Source organism: Heteronotia binoei, chromosome 9 (assembly GCF_032191835.1).
Source record: "Heteronotia binoei isolate CCM8104 ecotype False Entrance Well chromosome 9, APGP_CSIRO_Hbin_v1, whole genome shotgun sequence".
NCBI lineage: Eukaryota > Metazoa > Chordata > Lepidosauria > Squamata > Gekkonidae > Heteronotia > Heteronotia binoei.
This window is the reverse complement of record NC_083231.1, coordinates 79189013-79207893: the sequence shown is the minus strand read 5'-3', so window position 1 is coordinate 79207893 and position 18881 is coordinate 79189013. Positions and strand designations below refer to the sequence as shown.

General features: G+C 45.2%; 2 protein-coding genes across 2 annotated transcripts in view; both read right to left on the bottom strand.

Annotated features, from left to right (window-relative positions):
* Window positions 1-3719, bottom strand: part of BBS7 (Bardet-Biedl syndrome 7) — a 34756-nt gene extending 31037 nt beyond the window's left edge. Inside the window, exons 1-2 of the mRNA XM_060246836.1 lie at window positions 3526-3719; window positions 1180-1245 (exon numbers count right to left, since the gene is read on the bottom strand). Of these exons, the coding sequence (XP_060102819.1) occupies window positions 1180-1245; window positions 3526-3561 (102 nt within the window). The 5' untranslated portion in view covers window positions 3562-3719. The remainder of the gene's footprint in view (window positions 1-1179; window positions 1246-3525) is intronic.
* A 5428-nt stretch (window positions 3720-9147) lies between these two features.
* Window positions 9148-18881, bottom strand: part of TRPC3 (transient receptor potential cation channel subfamily C member 3) — a 93779-nt gene continuing 84045 nt past the window's right edge. The window contains exon 12 of the mRNA XM_060246835.1: window positions 9148-9520. Coding sequence (XP_060102818.1) covers window positions 9378-9520 — 143 coding nt within the window. The 3' untranslated portion in view covers window positions 9148-9377. The remainder of the gene's footprint in view (window positions 9521-18881) is intronic.

The following is an 18881-nucleotide window of genomic DNA, read 5'->3' as shown; positions in this document are numbered from 1 at the left end:
TCAATATTTACTCTGCTCCCTTGTATTATTTTTTCCTAATTGATTCTACTGTGATCTGTTGTTGGACAGGAAAGTAGGCACACAAAATGATGCTGCCTGTACACTTCCCATGGCTTGGTGTTCATATCAGGCATAGAAGGTATATAGCTATTATCACACAAAACATCAAGATGATCGTTGCTGTCAGCTCTGAATGACAGACTCTGAGGTTAGTGCCTAAGGCTACAACCCTTTCAACGACTACAAAGGACTAGGGCTATAGTATAACAGAATGGTTCAGGAAGGTGCTTCTATAAAGGGAAGAGGATTGTAGTCTATGCCACTGTTTACAGTATAGACCACTGTTTATAGTATATATACACTATCTCTTCATTACTACACTGCTTTCTACTTCTGTAAGTCCATTTTTTACATTTTTTACATATATTTGATTTTTTACACTGTTTCTTATTTGTAATCCTAGTCTTATTGTATTGTCCATTGATGTCTCATGCTGTTGGATTGCCTTGCTTTACACCATGTAATCAGCCTTGAGTCTCAGCAAGAAAGGGAAACAAAAGTAAAGATTCTGACAAAGCTGATCATCACTGGATCGATGCACCAATCTCCCACTTGAAGAAGGGGCCCATATTACACTCAGGTGGGTTTCTTGTGCTAAGTGAAAATGGGTACTGGGTAATATCTGGACTGATACCAATATTTAAATTTTGGCACTTCACACAAAATAAAAACTGACCAAATCTACACATATAAAACAGAATAACAAACTATACTTCTGTCTCTGGTAATACTGTCCCACCCCGGATGGCTCAGGCTAATCCAACCTTGTCAGATCTCAGAAGTTAAGCACAGTTGGCTCTGGTTAGTACTTAGGTGGGAGAGCATGAAGGAAATCTCAAGATTGCTCTCTGTGCAGAGCAAGGCAATGAAAAACCATCTCTGTGTCTCCTGCCTAGTAAACCCTGTGGCACTGCCATCAGCTGGCTACACTTGACAGCACTTTCCATTATTGATACATTCTTAAATGATTCTTTGAATAAACTCGATAGGAAAGCTCCTAAAATCCAAGTAACTTGCCCCTATTATATATCAGCTATTTGTTCTCAGAATACAATCTTTATTTCTAATATCCATATCTGACAGAAATATCACATTTGGTAAAAGAATAAACTACTCTACCTTCTGTGTTGCCTTGCGTCCTGATGTAGGGAGCAGCTTCATAGTTTTCTGAGATGTTACTCCCACCTAATTGGGGGAAATAACCCAACCTTTATTATTAAAAATTTTCAAGTCTTTTGACATTGGTTGCCATGATCGTAATACAAATAATATTAAACTATTTAAAAATCTCTTTTACATAATAAGATAACTAAGGCAGAGTTAAGATTCTGTCACAAGAAAATTCTTGGAATACTCTTTGCCTTTGGCATTGATTTAGACAGGAAAACATCAGCAAGAATACCATTTCCAGCTGATGCTGGCAGCATGTTTGCAGCAGATTGAAATATCCCATGCAACCATTTCCAGCATGCTGGCAGCAGATTGAAATATCCCATGCAACCAAACTATGGAATGACAGGAACCCTATCCCTTATGATGAAGGCTGTCAACAGTAACAGGACTTTCAAAAAATATGAAAAAGGAGCATGGATAATAAATACTGGTAGAGAGAAAAATAATAGCGCAGAGAACAGGTGAGTACTCAAGAAGTGAAACTAACTATAGCTCACACAGCTGTGGCAATCACAAACCTCTTATATAAGGGAGTCAATTTTAAGAGGATTTTGATGCTTAAACACTACACTTAAAGAGTCTCACAACAACTGCACTATATTAAAAGTATCTAAGAACTGAGTATTTTGAATGTCATCAAAGCAAAATTAAGTGAAACAAAATCAGTGTCTTGCTATGTTTGTTGCATGTGTTTGTTATTCTCTGTAATTCAGTGAGCTCATGCTTCATTTCAAGGAGCAGTCAGGCTGCTATGAAAGGCAAAGTATGTGTACTGATAAGCCTTGAGCTGCAGCTCTACATGCACACTTAACTTGAGAGAAAGACGGAATGATCTCAATGTAATTTACCAAAATTATGAAAAGGATTGCACTGAAAATCCAAATGCATGAAAGAAATTCATTTTCAAAAGTCCCTTATACAGAATACAGAGCTGGTAAGTAAAAACCAAGTCTCTGTTATATCACAAACATTACACTGGCATTGCAGGGAGGATTCTATCCAATCATGACTATGTTAAGGACACATTTGCTGATGTTTTCGTTAAAAATCAGTGAGTAAGCGAACTGCTAAATGCAGCTTTAAGTTCTTCATTTTAAAAAAGATTCCTTAACAACCAAGTGGAATAATGTATTTCTTTTTGTTTCAACACTGAGATTATGCTAGAAGTAGGATTGCCAATGGGCCTGGAAAACAGCACCTTGTCGCTTAAATAGAGGCTTACCATGCAGAAATCCAGAGCTGAAGTTTTTCATGACATGGAAATAAATAGGATCACCTGCCTAAGTGAACAAGGTATGATTCCAAAATATGCATTCTACAAGGAATTATTATTCTTTTCAGCTTATGTTTGATTAACAAAGTGAGTGGATATGCTGTATGTGACATTATCACTAATTATCCATGTGCAAGTATACATTGTTGTATTTCTGACTGTGTAATATATTGTATATCTTATTAATGCTACTTATGTACTCCCCTAAATTTGAAGTTTAAATAAAGAACATTTGTGTGGGGGGGGGCAGGGAACAGGATCACCTGGAAATAACATCCTACTAAGTCTCTATTTAAGGGATAGGCCATTTGTTTTCTCCAGGCAGTTGACAACAGTAGCTAGAAGCTAAAGATCTGTCTTAAAACAAAACAAAAAAACCCACAAACACTTATGCCTGTAAATAATGACCACGGAGACACATAAGCAATTCCCTCAAGTTTAGAATCGAAGGGTGGCAGCAGCGGCCAATTTAAGGCAACCGAATTGCAGCTGCCAGCTTTTGGCTTCTCTAGCAAGTTTCTGTGCTTTATAAATGAATGCTGCTCAGGCAAAAATTCAATAACTGCCTCTTTCCTCAAATCAAGTACCCATCCTGTTTTTGTTTTTAAATAGAAGCAGCATGTTTGCCTGTGTCCGGCTGCCCGGGAGGGGGGGGGGAGAGTACCAGCTATCCCCTCCACCTTCCCACCCTTGTCTGGGGCAGCAAAAACAGGCGGTCGCCGGGTGGTCCTCTCTAGTCCAGCCAGACATGGTCGTACAGATGGACTCACTGTCGGACACATGCATCCGCCTCCAGGGTTCCCAGGACCCCCTAGGCCACCGGCAGGGGATGAGGGTAGGGTTGCCAGAGATTTAGCGGTGTAACCTGGGGAGAGCAGGGACTTCAGCTGGGCACAACGCCGTAGAATCTACTTTCCAAAGCATCCGTTGTTCCAGGGGAACTGATCTCTGTAGGCTGCAGATGAGCTGTAATCTCGGGGGATCCCCAGGTCCCATCTGGAGGCTGGCATCCGAATTACCTGCAAATAATCCACCCGGCTCAGGTTCAGCTCCATGGCGCCCAATTAAATGTCGTGTACGGCTCCTCTTTTCCAGGCAACCGGACCACCCGTACTCTTAGAGCAGCTTTTCGCCCGACGCCTAAAACACGGCCTAAAATGCCGCCGGCCCTGCCGTAACTATGGTGACGCGATTGCTTTACACACACTCAATCAAGCCCGGCTACCATTGGGCACGATCTGGAAGAGGGAGGAGGGCTTCGCGTATGATTGACCAAGGAGCTGTCACTCTAGTAAAGCACATCCTCTGCTCGCCTTTCGAGATCTTCCTAGGCGCTAATCAAACCAGAATCGCTCAGAGAGAGGAGGGATAGGTTGGATAGATCTGGGATCCAGGGTGTGAAGCGCTCGGATGTGGGCGGGGGGAGTGAAGCCCCCCTTAGGATTTCTTGCCCTTTTCAGGCGTATGATGAAGTGAACTCAAGGATAGTTAAAGGACTGTTCACTCAGGGAGGGAGGCGTGAATACACAGGCGCATTTAAAGCACACTCAAACATGCCTATAGCCGGTATTTTATGGCGAGAGAGTAATCACGTACACGAGGGGTATAAATACAGCTACCTCATGGCAAACTTTATTTCGGTGAATGCAGAGATGTGTAAGGGCCCGGTGGACCTTAGCAGTATGAATTGTAATGCTTATACACAACACTGGGTATTTACTATATACTAGTAGGATTGCCAAGTCCACACTAGATATTTACCTCCTAGGATTGCCAACTCCAGGTTAGGGAATTCCCGGAGATTTAGGGATGGAGGAAAGGGACTTCGGTAGGACATAATTTTGCAGAAGCCAGCCTCCTGAGGAACTGATTACTGCAGTTGTAACGCAGTACAGCAGCCCAAGCTCTACTCACGAACTGAGTTGGATCCCGGCAGAAGCTGGGTTCAGGCAGCCGGCTCAAGGTTGACTCAGCCTTCCATCCTTCCAAGGTCAGTAAAATGAGTACCCAGCTTGCTGGGGGTAAAGTGTAGATGACTGGGGAAGGCAATGGCAAACCACCCTGTAAAAAGTCTGCTGTGAAAACCACAATGTCTGCTGCGATGTCACTGCAGAGTTGGAAACACAGGGAACTACCTTTAACTCTGGGAGTTGGTCAGGGCCCACCTGCAGCTTGGCAACCATAGCTGTACCATTGCAATGTAGAGAATGGCTATTTATCACACTTAAAAATAACATGAAAATTACCTACATGCTTCAAGTAAAATGTAGTTGAGTGTCAGACTATTGTCTCCCATTCCGATTTTATATGTGCTGTAGTTTCCACAAGCAGGCCCCTTCACAGAAGTTTCTGAAGAAGCCATTATGTTTGGACTAGTTTGCCACCCTGAGAATGATCCCGCAAACCACAAGATTTCAACATGCAAAGCTTCCCACCCTAGCACTCCATTTTATTTGATAGAAATGTGAAGTTCTGTAGGCACATACAAAATATATACCTCTCTCTTAAATAAGATATATGGTCTTAACTATTGTCACACAAAAACCACTGCAGAATAAAACAGTCACTAAAGTATGAATATTTTATTGACCAAGTAAGCATCCAAGGCATTATTTAGAATGATATAACAAAATATCAGCCCTGCATAGTATTTTTATTTTTAAAAAATCATCTCTACTACATGAAAATGCACTTTTTGACAGTTCACTTAGTTTGCAGTGAAAAAACTCAAGAACTACTTCTAAAAGCAGATTTAAAGCAAACTATGTATAGGTCTTTTATATGTGATATTGTGTAACTAAGATTATAGACACATTTTTCTCTCCACAGTTGAACATTCAGTTGGCCATACCATGGCTTATTCTTTCATTAAGAAAGCAAATTGCACAGGATGCACAGTCCAGCTAAAGACAAGGGTTCATTCCTATGCACACCTGCTATGGAGAAAGTCCCAATGAGCACAGTAGGTTTCCAAGTAAATGCATAGAACTGGACAGTGGCTCCTATTGATTTGACTATTTTTTTTTTTTTTTGCAGTTCTGTAGTCTTGCTTCAGTAGCTGAAGAGCTTAAACATAGCAATTAAGTCTTTACTCCAGCGTATTTTAAAAATAAGGTGACTTCAGTGAGTCTGTACTGTCATACTACTGTAGAGTTGTGGCGTTTTTTGAACACAGTCTTTTGCATTTTTGTTTTTATACTACCAGAGTGTGCACAACAGCAACGCACAACTCTGCCCAAGTACAGGCCAGAAACAGTGGGCATTGGGGTGTCGCAAAAAAGGAATCAGGATTTAATTGAAATTCTGCGCTGTTTCAGCCCATAGTCCTACTCCCAGTATTGGCATAAATATTTCACTTTACCACTTCTTTTGGCCAGAGTACAGGCGTATTTGTTGGCGAGCTCAAGTCACACTGTTCTAATTGTTGTTACTGCTTCTTAAACACTCATGAACCCTTTTGCCTTGCTTGATCACCACTCAAACAGCACAAAGAAAAAGTGCAACGCAAACAAAAAGTGCAGAGTTCTACTGCAACTCTGCAGAGGATTGGTGAATATTGTCTCAGTGATCATACACTCTACCCCAATAGGAGAACATCAAAGTGTATAACACAAAGGAGCAGAATGTGATGAGACAAAAAAAAACCTGGCATCATAAACATATTACCAACAGTAGGGGTACCCAAACTTGATGACCCTGTGGATGTTTTGGAATTTTGAGAAAGGCAACACCACAGAACAGTTGCCTTGGGAGATGCAACCATTTACAAAATGGCTGCCATAGGGCAGTTACAAAAGGTTAGGAAGCCATAAAATCAGAGTTGGAAGAGGCTATAAAACCCCCTGTTCAATGCAGGATCAGCTTAAAGCCAGGATCCTCAATCCTTTTGAACATCTGGGCATATTTGGAATTCAGACAATGGCTGCCACAAAACACCCGCTGTAAGAGGTGCAGCCGGCCACAAAACAATTGCTACAGCTTAACTTCAGTCATATATTGCAGATCCTTCTGCAGTGGTGGCAACTGCTGCCAAAACAGCATTTTTAAAAATCTGCACAGCCAATCAAATTTTCAATAGTCAGAAGCCTTGCTGGGCAGTAGCCTGGCTCCACCCACTACCTGAAAACACTTGGCAGAGACTAGAAAAGGTGTTGGTGGGTGTCATGGTTTGGGTACCCCTACTGTTGGTAATATGTTTATGATGCCAGGTTTTTTTTTTTTGTCTCATCACATTCTGCTCCTTTGTGTTATACACATGTCATGGTGCCCAGACCTAAAACATTCAAAGGTGATGTCTTCCAGGGTCTCCTGCTGCAATTAAATGGGGAACACCAGGCTTTTTGCTTTGGGAGAGAGATACTTTGGGAAGAAACAAGTGGGCATCAAGTGACGCATCAGTGCCTGGGTCCACATATTCTGATGTTGTTGCTGCGTATCACTCTGTACCAGGGGTGGCCAAACTGCAGCTCAGGAGCCACATGGGGCTCTTTCACACATATTGTGTGGCTCTCCAAGCTGCCGCTATCCTATCAGCCACCTAGAAGAAGGCATTTATCTTTTTCAATCACTTCTCCAAGCCAAGCCATCCAACAGCTTGGAGAATGCATTTGAAGTTAAAGTTCCTTTTTTTCCACCCCTTTCTCCCTCTTCCTTCCCCCATCTATTTGCTTTCCTCCCTCCCTTCCTGTCTTGCAGCTCCCAAACATCTGATGTTCATGTCTTGCAGCTCCCAAACATCTGACATTTATTCAATGTAGCTCTTACGTTAAGCAAGTTTGGCCACCCCTGCTACTGTCTCTGTATCTCTTGAGTTTTTGGGCAACCTCCAACTAATTATAAGGCATGTGGGGTTGCAAACTTTTTCAGCTTGACTCCTGCATCTTTACAAGCTACTTATCAGACAGTTCTTTGACCTATCAAAGGCATGCAGTGAGAAGAAAAGCACAACCCCTTAATCTTGCTTTGATGCAGCTTCCAAAGGAACTCAAAAGTTACAATAACAGAGATTCCAGTATGGTATAGTGGTTAATGTGCTATTCAAATCCTGACTCTGCTGTGGAAGCTTGCTAGGAGACTTTGAGCCATTTACACTCTTTCAGCCTCACTTGCTGTGAGGATAAAATTGAGGAGAGAATGATGCAAGCCATGTTGGTCTCTGTTGAGGAAAAAGGTGGAGTATAATTTGAGTAAATAAACAAGCTCATCAGTCTTACACTCAGAATCTCATTAGAGCTGTTCTATAAATGTTCAGATTTTTTCCACAGCTGAATCTCTGTGTACATGGGATCTTTCCCTACCCTCTGTTCATTACTTTCAGGAAGGTTCTCTTACTTGGAATGAGCTGAAGGATTCTCCACTCTCTAGCTCATTTTGCTGTGAGAAGCACAGGTTTCTCAGTCTTCATAATCCCCCAATCACTCCTGGTGTGCTAAACCATGCAATTAGACTGCTTGAGAGGATATGAAATATGGTGGCACAGGATGATAAACAGCAGACAGTGACAAGAGTCTTATGAACAAAACACATACCTAGTTGGATGGGGAAATATTTAGCAAAAAGAATGCCAGGCAGACAGTCAATAATAATAATACTCTTGCAGATGTGCCTTTGTGCAAGAACTTCTCCCAGCCTTCTCTGATGGGTGACCGCTTGCAGGTTTTGAGATTCTTTATCTGTGCTGTTCCAGAGAACTAGGGCTTTCTCTGCAGGCTTTAGAGCCCTGGTGTATATGTTGTTACCATGGCCCATGGAGGACTACAAACACTTCATAATGTGTATTTTTCCAGTTTGCCTCTTTGGCTATTCCATTACAGGATGCCCTACATTGTGTGAGGTGCAGCTTCTAGTCCTACTTCCTTTTGTTTTGCTATTGATACGGTTGTGGTTCAACAAAAGGAAACTGTCATCTTAAACTTATCTTTTTCCCTTGGCAAGACCCAACCTCCAAGTTTCTGTTTCCCGCTTCAGTACCACTTCCCAGTCAATTATTTGGGAGATGATAGTATTGCTTTTTGACCATGTTGTCTCCACTTGCTGCTCTACTGCATCCATTCCCCTTGCCTTGCAACTCCTCCCATCCCCCAAAAAAACCTTCCTTGTTCCAGGGATATTGCTCTCCCAGTGGGATTTGATCCTTTTTCCAGGGAGGCTACAGGTTATTGTGTGATTCCTCTCAAGTGATCTGTAGGAATGCTCTTTCTTTCCTGAGTGTCCCTGGGTCTTTTCTTGTCAGGGATCATTAGCCATAACTGGTGGTTGTGTCACCATTGGATCTGTTGACTAAACTGATTCTATTGTCTTTTCCCATTTCTCTACTGGAAGATAAGCATATACCAACAAAAGCTATACAGCTATACAGATGTTACACCGGCTGTAACAGGCTGCCAGTGCACTGAGACAAGAGGAGTGCTCTGTAAATCTTTCCTGTTGAGATCAATGGGACTCAGAAGAGCTTGACTTTGGCTGAATCATGCTAAAAGTAATTTCAAGTAATCTTTCACTGAGCTGTATGAACACAAGTTACTACATTCCACAGAATCCTGTTCACTAGCGTGGTAGAGAACAGGCTTATGTTGTTTTTTCTTTGTTCAGTGCAAAGAATATTCCAATTTTGTTAAAAAAAAAATAGCAATGCAAAAAAGTTGATATACAATTGCATCTTAATAAATGCAAAGTATGCTTTATAATACACATTAAATAAAACAAAAATGCATTTAAATTCAGAAAAGTTTCTAAGACTGTATTTCAAACAAAGCTGTACATAAAGTTGTTGAGTGCTAAAAATCTACAATATTTTTTTCAAGTATAAGTTACTTAGAAATATTATTGCCAATGCTTGTGCTGTAGTCAAAGTCCAAGACATAATTCTGGGTCATTCACATCTCAATATATTTGGGTTGAGCTTCTCACTCAGTTTATGTATAAGAATTGCTAATTCCTCTGTTGCTTGAGACTTATCTTCTAGAAGTTCATATCGAAGACTGGAAATATCTTGTTTAATTTCTTTTAATTCACCTATGGAAATAAGGAAAAGAAAGATTTTAAAGATAGCTTGTTAAGAATAATTAAAGTACTTACATTCTGTTATGGTGCTTTCACTTAAAAACAGCAAATATTTGGGATTATCATTTTATGATTATGAATCAATAATCACATACAATTAATTATTGTATACATATAATTAACTGGTTAATTAGCATGTTTACATAAATGTCTTATTGCACATCACGGGGCCAGCAGCAAGCAATGCCAGACTACCAGAATGCTGAAGGTGTTGCTTCCTTGGACACTACACTACACAGACATACTTTCCTTTTCCTGGAGACAAATTTGATTGGGGAGGTGGGGGGGGGGCGGGGATGACACACATATTCCTTTTACTTTTTATCTCAAGATAGCAGGTAGTTTCCATTCAAGTGACTATAGCTTTCTCTTACACACACATACACAAATAAAATAAAACCATGAACAACTGAAAAAGGCACTACTCCTTTGTAACCACACCTGGTATTATACCCAGCTAATTTTGTGCTGTATTACAGGGGCCCCAATGTGGTACCCATGGCTGTTATAGCACCCACTGACAACTTTCCATGAGCTTGCCTTCCTGCTAAAAACCCTGGATGTCACCCCATGGGTCAGTAATGACTCGGTGCTTGAACAAAGCACTACCATTACCTTTTAAAAAACCCATTAAGCTCAATGGATTTAGAATGGTATAACTTTGTTTAGGACTGCACTCTTAATTGTGCTTCACTTTTAGTGGATTTACTGCAACCCCATAGGGTTTTCAAGGCAAAAGATGTTCAGAGGTGATTTGTCATTGCCTGCCTTCATGTCACAACCCTGGAATTCCTTGGAGGTCTCCCATTCCTTGGAGGTCTTCCATCCAAATACTAGCCAGGGCTTATCCTGCTTAGCTTTCAAGATCTGACAAGATCAGGCAGCCTGGGCTGTCCAGGTTAGGGCTTACCCAAAGTAAGAATAATCAATTGAAAAAACAGGTTGCTTACCTGTAACTGATGATCTTCGAGTGGTCATCTGTGCAGTCCCACACATGGGTCTTGCCGCAGGCAACGGATCCGTACCTCGGAGCTCAAATAGCTCGCCTATAGCGTCTTTTGGCGCGCTTTCCTCCCGCCCTGGGGAGCAGGCAGCGACTGCGCATGCCTGGAGCGGGGGGAGAGCGCCCATTCCACTCAGTTTCTTCCAGCCGCCGCTGGCACTGACACTATACCAAGTTAAGCAACGATTACAAGAGGCCAGCAGCGGGGAAGGCTGGGTGGGCGTGTGTGACTGCACAGATGACCACTCGAAGATCATCAGTTACAGGTAAGCAACCTGTTTATCTTCTTCGTGGTCTCTGTGCAGTACCACACATGGGTGACTAGCCAGCTAAATGTCCTGGAGGAGGGTGCTGGTAAAAGAAAAAAGTTAGTCACGTAACCCAATCACATCATATTATGCAACATAGAGATGGAAGCGGATGCACTCACCCCTGACTTCAGTGGAAGATGGATCTGAGGACCGCTTGACTGAAGGAGGCGTCACGTCTCGCACGAACGTCTAAGGCATAATGGGAGACGAACGTGGATGGTGAGGACCACGATGCAGCCGCACAAATGTCCTCTAGGGAGACGCCTTGCAGGAAGGCCGAAGACGTCGAGACCGCTCTAGTAGAGTGGGCCTTAAGACCTTCGGGCAGAGGCTGTTTAGCCAGTTTGTAACACAACCTGATGGCACTAACTACCCATTTAGATAGTCTTTGGGTAGAGATTTTGTGTCCTCTGTGAGGATTTCCGTAGGCCACAAACAGATTAGGGTCCTTACGGAAAGGTTGTGTACGATCAAGGTAGAAAGATAAAGCCCTTCTAACGTCCAGAGAATGCAGGGCTCGTTGTCCCTGGTCGGATGGGTTGGAGAAAAACGTTGGTAGAGAAGTTGAAGTCGATAAGTGGAACTGGGATACAACCTTCGGAAGGAACGCAGGGTCCGGTCGCAGAACAACTTTGTCCTTGTGGAAAATAGTGTAGGGAGGATCGTGGCGGAAGGCGCATAAGTCACTTGCCCGTTTACCTGAGGTAAGGGCTACCAGCAATGCTGTCTTCCAGGAAAGAAGGTTAAGGTCTATGGTAGCCATAGGTTCAAAGGGAACTTTCATCAAGCAGGAAAGGACTAGCGATAAACTCCAAGTCGGGACGAAGGGCTTAACAGGTGGATTGAGGTGCAACATGCCCTTAAGAAAGGACTTAGACAAGGGATGGGAGAACACTGTTTTGCCATCAACCGGGTTATGGAACGCAGAAACTGCAGAAAGGTGAACCTTTAAGGAGGAATAACAGAGTCCTGATTTCTGTAGAGAAAGTAGATAATCAAGGATCAGGTTAAGGGGTGCTGACTCTGGCTGCAGGTGATTAGACGTCGCGAAAGAGCAGAAACGCTTCCATTTGCGTTGGTACGAAAGTCTAGTGGAAGGCTTCCTTGCGTTGAGGATGATGTTGGCTACCTCTGTGGAGAGGCAGGCGGATGTATTCTCCAGGCTGCCAAGGCCAGAACCCGAGGGTTGTGATGTAGCACCTGACCACTGGCCTGGGATAAGAGGTCGCCCACAGGAGGAAGGCGGCGGTAAGTGTGGCGGGACATTTGTAGAAGCCTCGTGAACCACGGTTGCCGAGGCCACCATGGAGCAATGAGGATGCAGTCCGTGCCATCTCGTGCTATCTTTACCAACACCCGTGTCAGAAGGGGGGTTGGTGGGAAGAAGTAGTGAAGAGGGCCTGTCCAGCTGTGAAGGAAGGCGTCGTTGCCCCTCCTGGAATAAAATCGAGGACATTTGGCATTCTCCCTGGAAGCAAAGACGTCCACCTTGGGCGTTCCGAAGCATCGGAAGATACGACGAAGGTAGGTCGGATTGATGGACCATTCGTGGTCGTCTATGCGAACCCTGCTGAGGGAGTCGGCCAGAACATTCTCCACACCCGGGAGGTGAATGGCAGTCATGTAGATGTTGTGCTTGACACACCATTCCCAGAGCAGTACGGCTATACGGCACAGGCGGAGGGATCTGGTGCCTCCCTGCTTGTTTATGTAGTAAACTGTTGCCATATTGTCCGTGGAAATCTGAACGTGTCGGTCCCTTATCAGTGGGAGGAACGATTGGAGGGCCCTGTGCACAGCAATCAGTTCTAGGCAGTTTATGTGCATGGCCCTCTCGGGGGGAGTCCAAAGCCCCCTGACGGTCTTGTCCTCTAAGTGGGCTCCCCATCCCCACTTGGAGGTGTCTGTTGTCATGACAGCCATCGGAGGAGTCGGTAGAAACGGCATGCCTGCGAGCAGATTGTCGGGTATAGTCCACCATGTGAGAGATAGAAGTGCTCTCTGTGGAACAGTGAGTAAAACGCTCTGCGGTTGCGCCCGAGGATGGTAGGCTCGTACAAACCAGAGCTGTAGTTGTCGCATCCGTAGCCTGGCAAAGTAAAGGACAGACGTTGTGGCGGCCATGAGGCCCAGCAGGCGTTGGATTGTGAATGCAGACTGACGAGGCTGTTGTTGAACTGACTTGGCTAAGGCAATGATAATTAGTGCCCGATCCTCGGGGAGGAAGGCACGATGGAGAGAAGTGCGCAGAAGGGCCCCTATGAACTTGAGGTCCTGGGTAGGTGTGAGGTGAGATTTTGAAGCATTCACACGAAGGCCCAGGGATTTCAGAAGGGTGAGAGCTGTGTTGAGGTTGCTCTGCAGTTGATGTTGAGTCGGAGCTATGAAAACCCAGTCGTCGATATATGGGAAGACTGGGATGTTCCGAATGCGAAGAGCAGCTGCCACCACTGCCATGCACTTGGTGAACACGCGGGGTGCAGTGGAGAGGCCGAATGGCAGGGACACATATTGGAAGTGGTCCTGGCCCATTGCGAATCGCAGATACCTCCGATGTTGAGGTCGAATGGTCACATGGAAGTAAGCGTCCTGAAGATCTAGAGAAGCCATCCAGGAATTTCTGGGAATAAGGGGCAAGATGGACTGCAGGGAGATCATTCTGAACTTCCTGTATTCGATGTGCCGGTTGAGGTTTCGCAGATCTAGAATGGGACGCTTGCCTCCATCCCTCTTGGGGACCAGAAAGTATCTCGAATAGAAGCCTGTCCCTCGATGTTGAGGAGGGACGGGTTCTATGGCATTTTTCTGGAGCAAGTCCAGGATTTCCTGATGGAGGAGTGTAGACGGGGGGGTAGCAATGAAGGAGTGGTGGCGAGGTGGAGAAATGAACTCGATTGCGTAACCTAGGCGCACGATGGTCAGCACCCAGGAGTCGGTTGTGATCGAGTTCCAAGTGGGAAGGAACGGAAGGAGACGTGTGCTGTAAGTCGGTGGGGTTTGGAGAGCAAGTGAGGTTTGGAAAGAGTCAAAGAGACTGCTTGGTCTGGAGGGAGGCCTTCTTGGTTTGTTGGGGCTTAGGTCTCTGCTGGAAATGAGGTTTTTGTTGTGGACCCTTTCGCCTCCAGTAGTCACTTTGTTTTGGTGACCGTTGTCGTTTCTGAAATGATGGTCTCCAAGTTTTCGATCGATTGAACTGTTGGGAGTTTGGTTGGGAAACTCCCAGGCGCTTGGCACGTTTGTGGCCATCGTCAACAGAGGTTAGCACTTCGTCCGTGGACGCATGGAAGAGGCCTAGGCCGTCGAAGGGGAGATCCTCTATCTTCTGCTTGATGTCGGGCTGCAAGTTAGTTGAACGCAGCCAGGCATGACGCCGCAAGGCGACGGAGGAAGCGAAGACCCTCGAAGAACAGGAAACAGCATGTCGTACAGTGTTTATCTGCTGTTTGGAGACTCTGGACAATTCTGACACCAAATTTGAGGCCGTTCTCTGAGAGGTTTCAGGGAGAGAGGGGATCAGGGGCGTAAATTGATTGGCTAGATTAAAGACATATGCAGAAAAATAAGCTAAGTAATTGTTGAGTTTAGAATTGGTAGAGGCCAGAGTAAATAACTTCCGTGCCAAGGTATCCAGTTTTCTCCCTTCGCGATCTGGTGGTGTAGGGTGCCGTGAGGGCTTGGCCTTAGTGGCAGAATGAACTATAATAGAGTTGGGCGCTGGGTGTGTCGCCAAGAATTTAGCATCCGGGGCATGTACCCTGTAGAACGAGTCAAATCGTTTGGAAGTAGGTGGGACAGAGGCCGGCTTGTCCCACGCCTCTCGCAAACCCTCGAGATGTACAGGAAGCATCGGGAGAAGCGACCCTGGTGGGAAGTCAGCTTGTACTAAGTCATGTACAATGTCTGAAACTTTAGGAGAGTCAGACGGCAAGGCAATTTGGAGAGCGTCAGCCATCGTGGTGATGAGATTTAAATATGCTTTGGAAGCATCTGATGGCGAAAGGCGCAGCTGTGGTGCAGACTCCAAGGCAACAGAGGCAGGGTGGTCCTCCGAATCCGATGAAAGGGAGGATTCCCGATCGGAATGGGAGTCATCTGCATTGGAAGAGTGGCGCGGTGCGATCGATTCCGAGGCCGAAGCCCGAAGCTTAGGAGTGTGAGCGTCCTGGGCTGGTTGAGGTGGAGAAATCCGGATGGGAGCCGTCGGGGCTTTGGGGGGGGTGGTACCGGGGTTGTTTAGGTCCCGAAATCGATCTGGGACTGGAGACGGTACCGAGTGCCGAAGGGGCAGGTGATCGGATTCTCGAAGCTCGGAGAAGTCTCGGAGTCGATCGTCGTCACGGGGTCGAGGAGAGTCTCGGATTGGAGGAGGGTCTCGGAGCCGACCGTATGCCCGGGTTCGGTGAGAGTCATGTGCTCGGGTTCGAGGAGAGTCGTTATAGCGGATCCGAGGGGTAATAACATCACGACCCAGGTCTTGATCTCTGGAGCGGTGAGTACCCTCGTAGGAAGGGGAACGGGATAGGCGATGGCGAGGCCTAACCCTTGGTGAAGGCGATCGTGACTGAGAAGAGTAGTCGTAGCACGGACGAGATGTATAGTCGAGGTGTGGACGCACATACAGGTCATAACGATCATAGTAGGCGGAGGAGCCGGAATCACGGTGTCTCTGCGGGGAACGAGAGCGAAACCGAGGAGGCATAGGCATCGGGGAACGTGATCGAATCCGACGCGGTATGGGCTGGGTCTCTGGAGAACGCGAACGAAGTCGGTGAGTAGAGCTTTGGGTCGCTGAATCCCTATACAGGGGGGAAAGTGCGACATCCTGGAAGGATCCGAGTCGAAGTGAAGACTTCGCGTAGTGTTGAGTAGGATCGGATGGGTCGGGTTCCAAAAAGTCAGACGGAACCACGCTGCGGACCGACGGTGAGCGAGACTGAATAGGAATCACTTCTACGGCCGTAGAAGAGTGAGGAGTGAGCTGCAGCATATCAGTAATTACATCTGACGGAGCTGAGAGCTCTGACGGAAGCAGGAGTTGAGCGGTCGAGGTTGCGGCATCCATAGCGTCAGAAACCGAAGTCAAGGCCCGATGCGGGTGCGAGGTCGGGTGCGACTCGTAAGACTTCCTCGGAGTCAAATCAGTCGCTTTCGAGTGATGCGGTGCTTTTGGCGCCAAATCCTCGGAGCCGGAGTGGTGCGATTTTTTAGAAGACTTATGGCCGGTCCCGGCGTGCTTCGAAATTTTCTTTCCGGACTTGTGCGTTTGCTTTTGGGAGAGAGGCACGTCCGAAGTGGCCGAATCTCCCGCTCTAGGTGGGGGAGGCGGCGAGGCAGACGCAGGCATCGCCCGCAAAGACAGTTCAAGCAGGAAGCTCCGGAGCTTTGCTGCACGATTTTTACGAGCCTGCTTCCCGAAATTAGCACAATGTGCGCAGGAGTCGACCCGGTGGGCTTCTCCAAGGCAGAAGAGGCAATAGCTGTGGCCGTCAGTGGTGGGGATCTTAGCCCCACAGCGCCTGCACTTTTTGAACGTAACCTTCCCTTCCATGCGCTCCGGACAAGGGAGGGGAGGGAGGGAAAGAAAAGGGGAAAGGAAGCGCAGAAACGGACCTTTTTTTTTCCCCCCTATATTTTTAGGGACGAAAAATAGCAAGGAAGTAAGGAATATAAAAAGACGAGGTGAATACGATACCAGATGAAGAGAAGAATGAGAAGAAAACGAGCTAAGGAGGAAACGCAGCGAGGTAGGTGATGTCCGGGCAGCGGTAGGGAAGAAACTGAGTGGAATGGGTGCTCTCCCCCCGCTCCAGGCATGCGCAGTCGCTGCCTGCTCCCCAGGGCGGGAGGAAAGCGCGCCAAAAGACGCTATAGGCGAGCTATTGGAGCTCCGAGGTACGGATCCGTTGCCTGCGGCAAGACCCATGTGTGGGACTGCACAGAGACCACGAAGAAGATCATTCTCAGTTATCTCATTGATGTCAATGGGCCTAGAAGGATGTAACTCTATTTAATATAACAAAATTTGAGTCCAGTGGCATCTTTAAGACCAACAAAATTTTATTCAAGGTATAAGCTTCCATGTACATGCACACTTCTTCCGATACATTGAAATGAAATTAAGAAGGGTACAGTTATAAGTAGGAAGGGTACATATACACATCAGTCTTCAATTCTGATATATTTATTTGCTTCACCATTTCTCCCCCCCTCCAAACTTAAATCCAAACAAATAGTGACCATAAAAACCAAGCTTGTTATTCCTGTTTGATCTATACATTTGTTAAACATCTTCAACATCTTTGAGCTCTCAGCTTTGGACAGTGCCACATTGGTGCCAGTCCAACATGTGAAGAACTTAGGAGTGACCTTGGATGCCTCCCTTTCCATGGAGGCCCAGATCACAATGGTTGCTAGGTCTGCCTTTTGTTATCTTCGGTAGATCAGGCAGCTAGCACCATATCTATTCCCTCGAGACCTGGATACAGTGATCCATGCAATGGTCACTTCCAGACTAGACTACTGTAACTCGCTCTACGCCAGCTTACCCTTGAGACTGATCCGGAAACTGCAGCGGGTGCAGAGTGCGGTGGCTCGCCAGCTGACTGCACCACCTTTACAGGTGGGCATTCGGCCGGCGCTCTGCAGTCAGCACTGTCTGCCCATTGAGTACCGGATCCGCTTTAAGGTTTTAGTTCTAATGTTTAAAGCCTTACGTGGCTTGGGACCAACATACCTGTGGGACCGTCTCCTTCCATATATGCCCAGGAGGTTGTTACATTCGGCCTCCCAACATCTGTTGGCTGTCTCTGGCACAAGAGATGCCCACCTTGCCTCAATTAGGGCCAGGGCTTTTTCAGTCCTGGCTCCGACCTGGTGGAATCAGCTCCCTATTGAGATCCAGGCCCTACCTGGCTTATTAGCCTTCTGTAGGGCCTGTAAAACGGAGCTGTTCCACCAGGCTTTTAGCTGAGGCTGCGGGCATCCGTTCTTGATTTGGTTGGCCTCCCCAGCCAGCAGTGTCAGCTGTGCTAGGAATTGGAATAAAAACTGCCATGATGTGAGACAGCTAGGCTGGGCAATATGTGATGACATGGTAATCTGAGTGCTTTTGAGTTGTCTGTTTATAGAATGTTTTTGTTGTATTTTATTGTTTTATCATATGTTGTACTCCGCCCTGAGCCCTATGGGGAATGGACGGAATAGAAATGTACTAAAATAAATTATGTTGAATGCTAATTTGCTGCTCACCCTCTCTCTATATGTATGGATTGGTAACTTCCATTTCAATGTATCTGAAGAAATGTGTATGCGCACAAAAGCTTATACCGTGAATAAAACATTGCTGGTCTTAAAGATGCCACTGGACTCAAATTTTGTTCTGTTGCTTCAGACCAACACAGCTACCCACTTGAATCTGTTTAATATGGCAGTGTGTAAGCACTGTAAGGTAGTACTGAGCTATTTTATTAAAGTTTAATCAAGGCAATCAAATTTGAACTCTGACTTTATTGAAATCAATCAATCACATAGAATTTTTTAAAGTTAGAGGTCATGCAAATAATCAGTAGAAAAATCCTATTAAAATGTGTGAATGGGGAAAAATTAATTCTATTGTGTTTGATTGATTTGAGCCCTGGTATTAATATTTTTTAAACCTTGAGTACTGAGATAGCAACATTTCAAATGCCCCAATTAATCCTGACATTAACACTTAGAAGTGTGACATGTATGAGAAAAAGATGAAGAATCTTACGAGCTGACAAAGTAAATAATTAGAATCACCATTCAAGTCTCATTATTGTGGTTTTCAGTGCAGAGTACATAGCAATTAACTAATAATATAATTTGAAACTGATTTAAAACAAATATAATTAGGTGATTTTTTAAAAAGCTTACAATCTATCTGGAATGTCTATAGTATTCACAATCTGATGACAAGAAAAGAAGCTTCAGCAAAATCTAAATGTAATGTTTATTCTGGGTTCAGCTATAGCATATT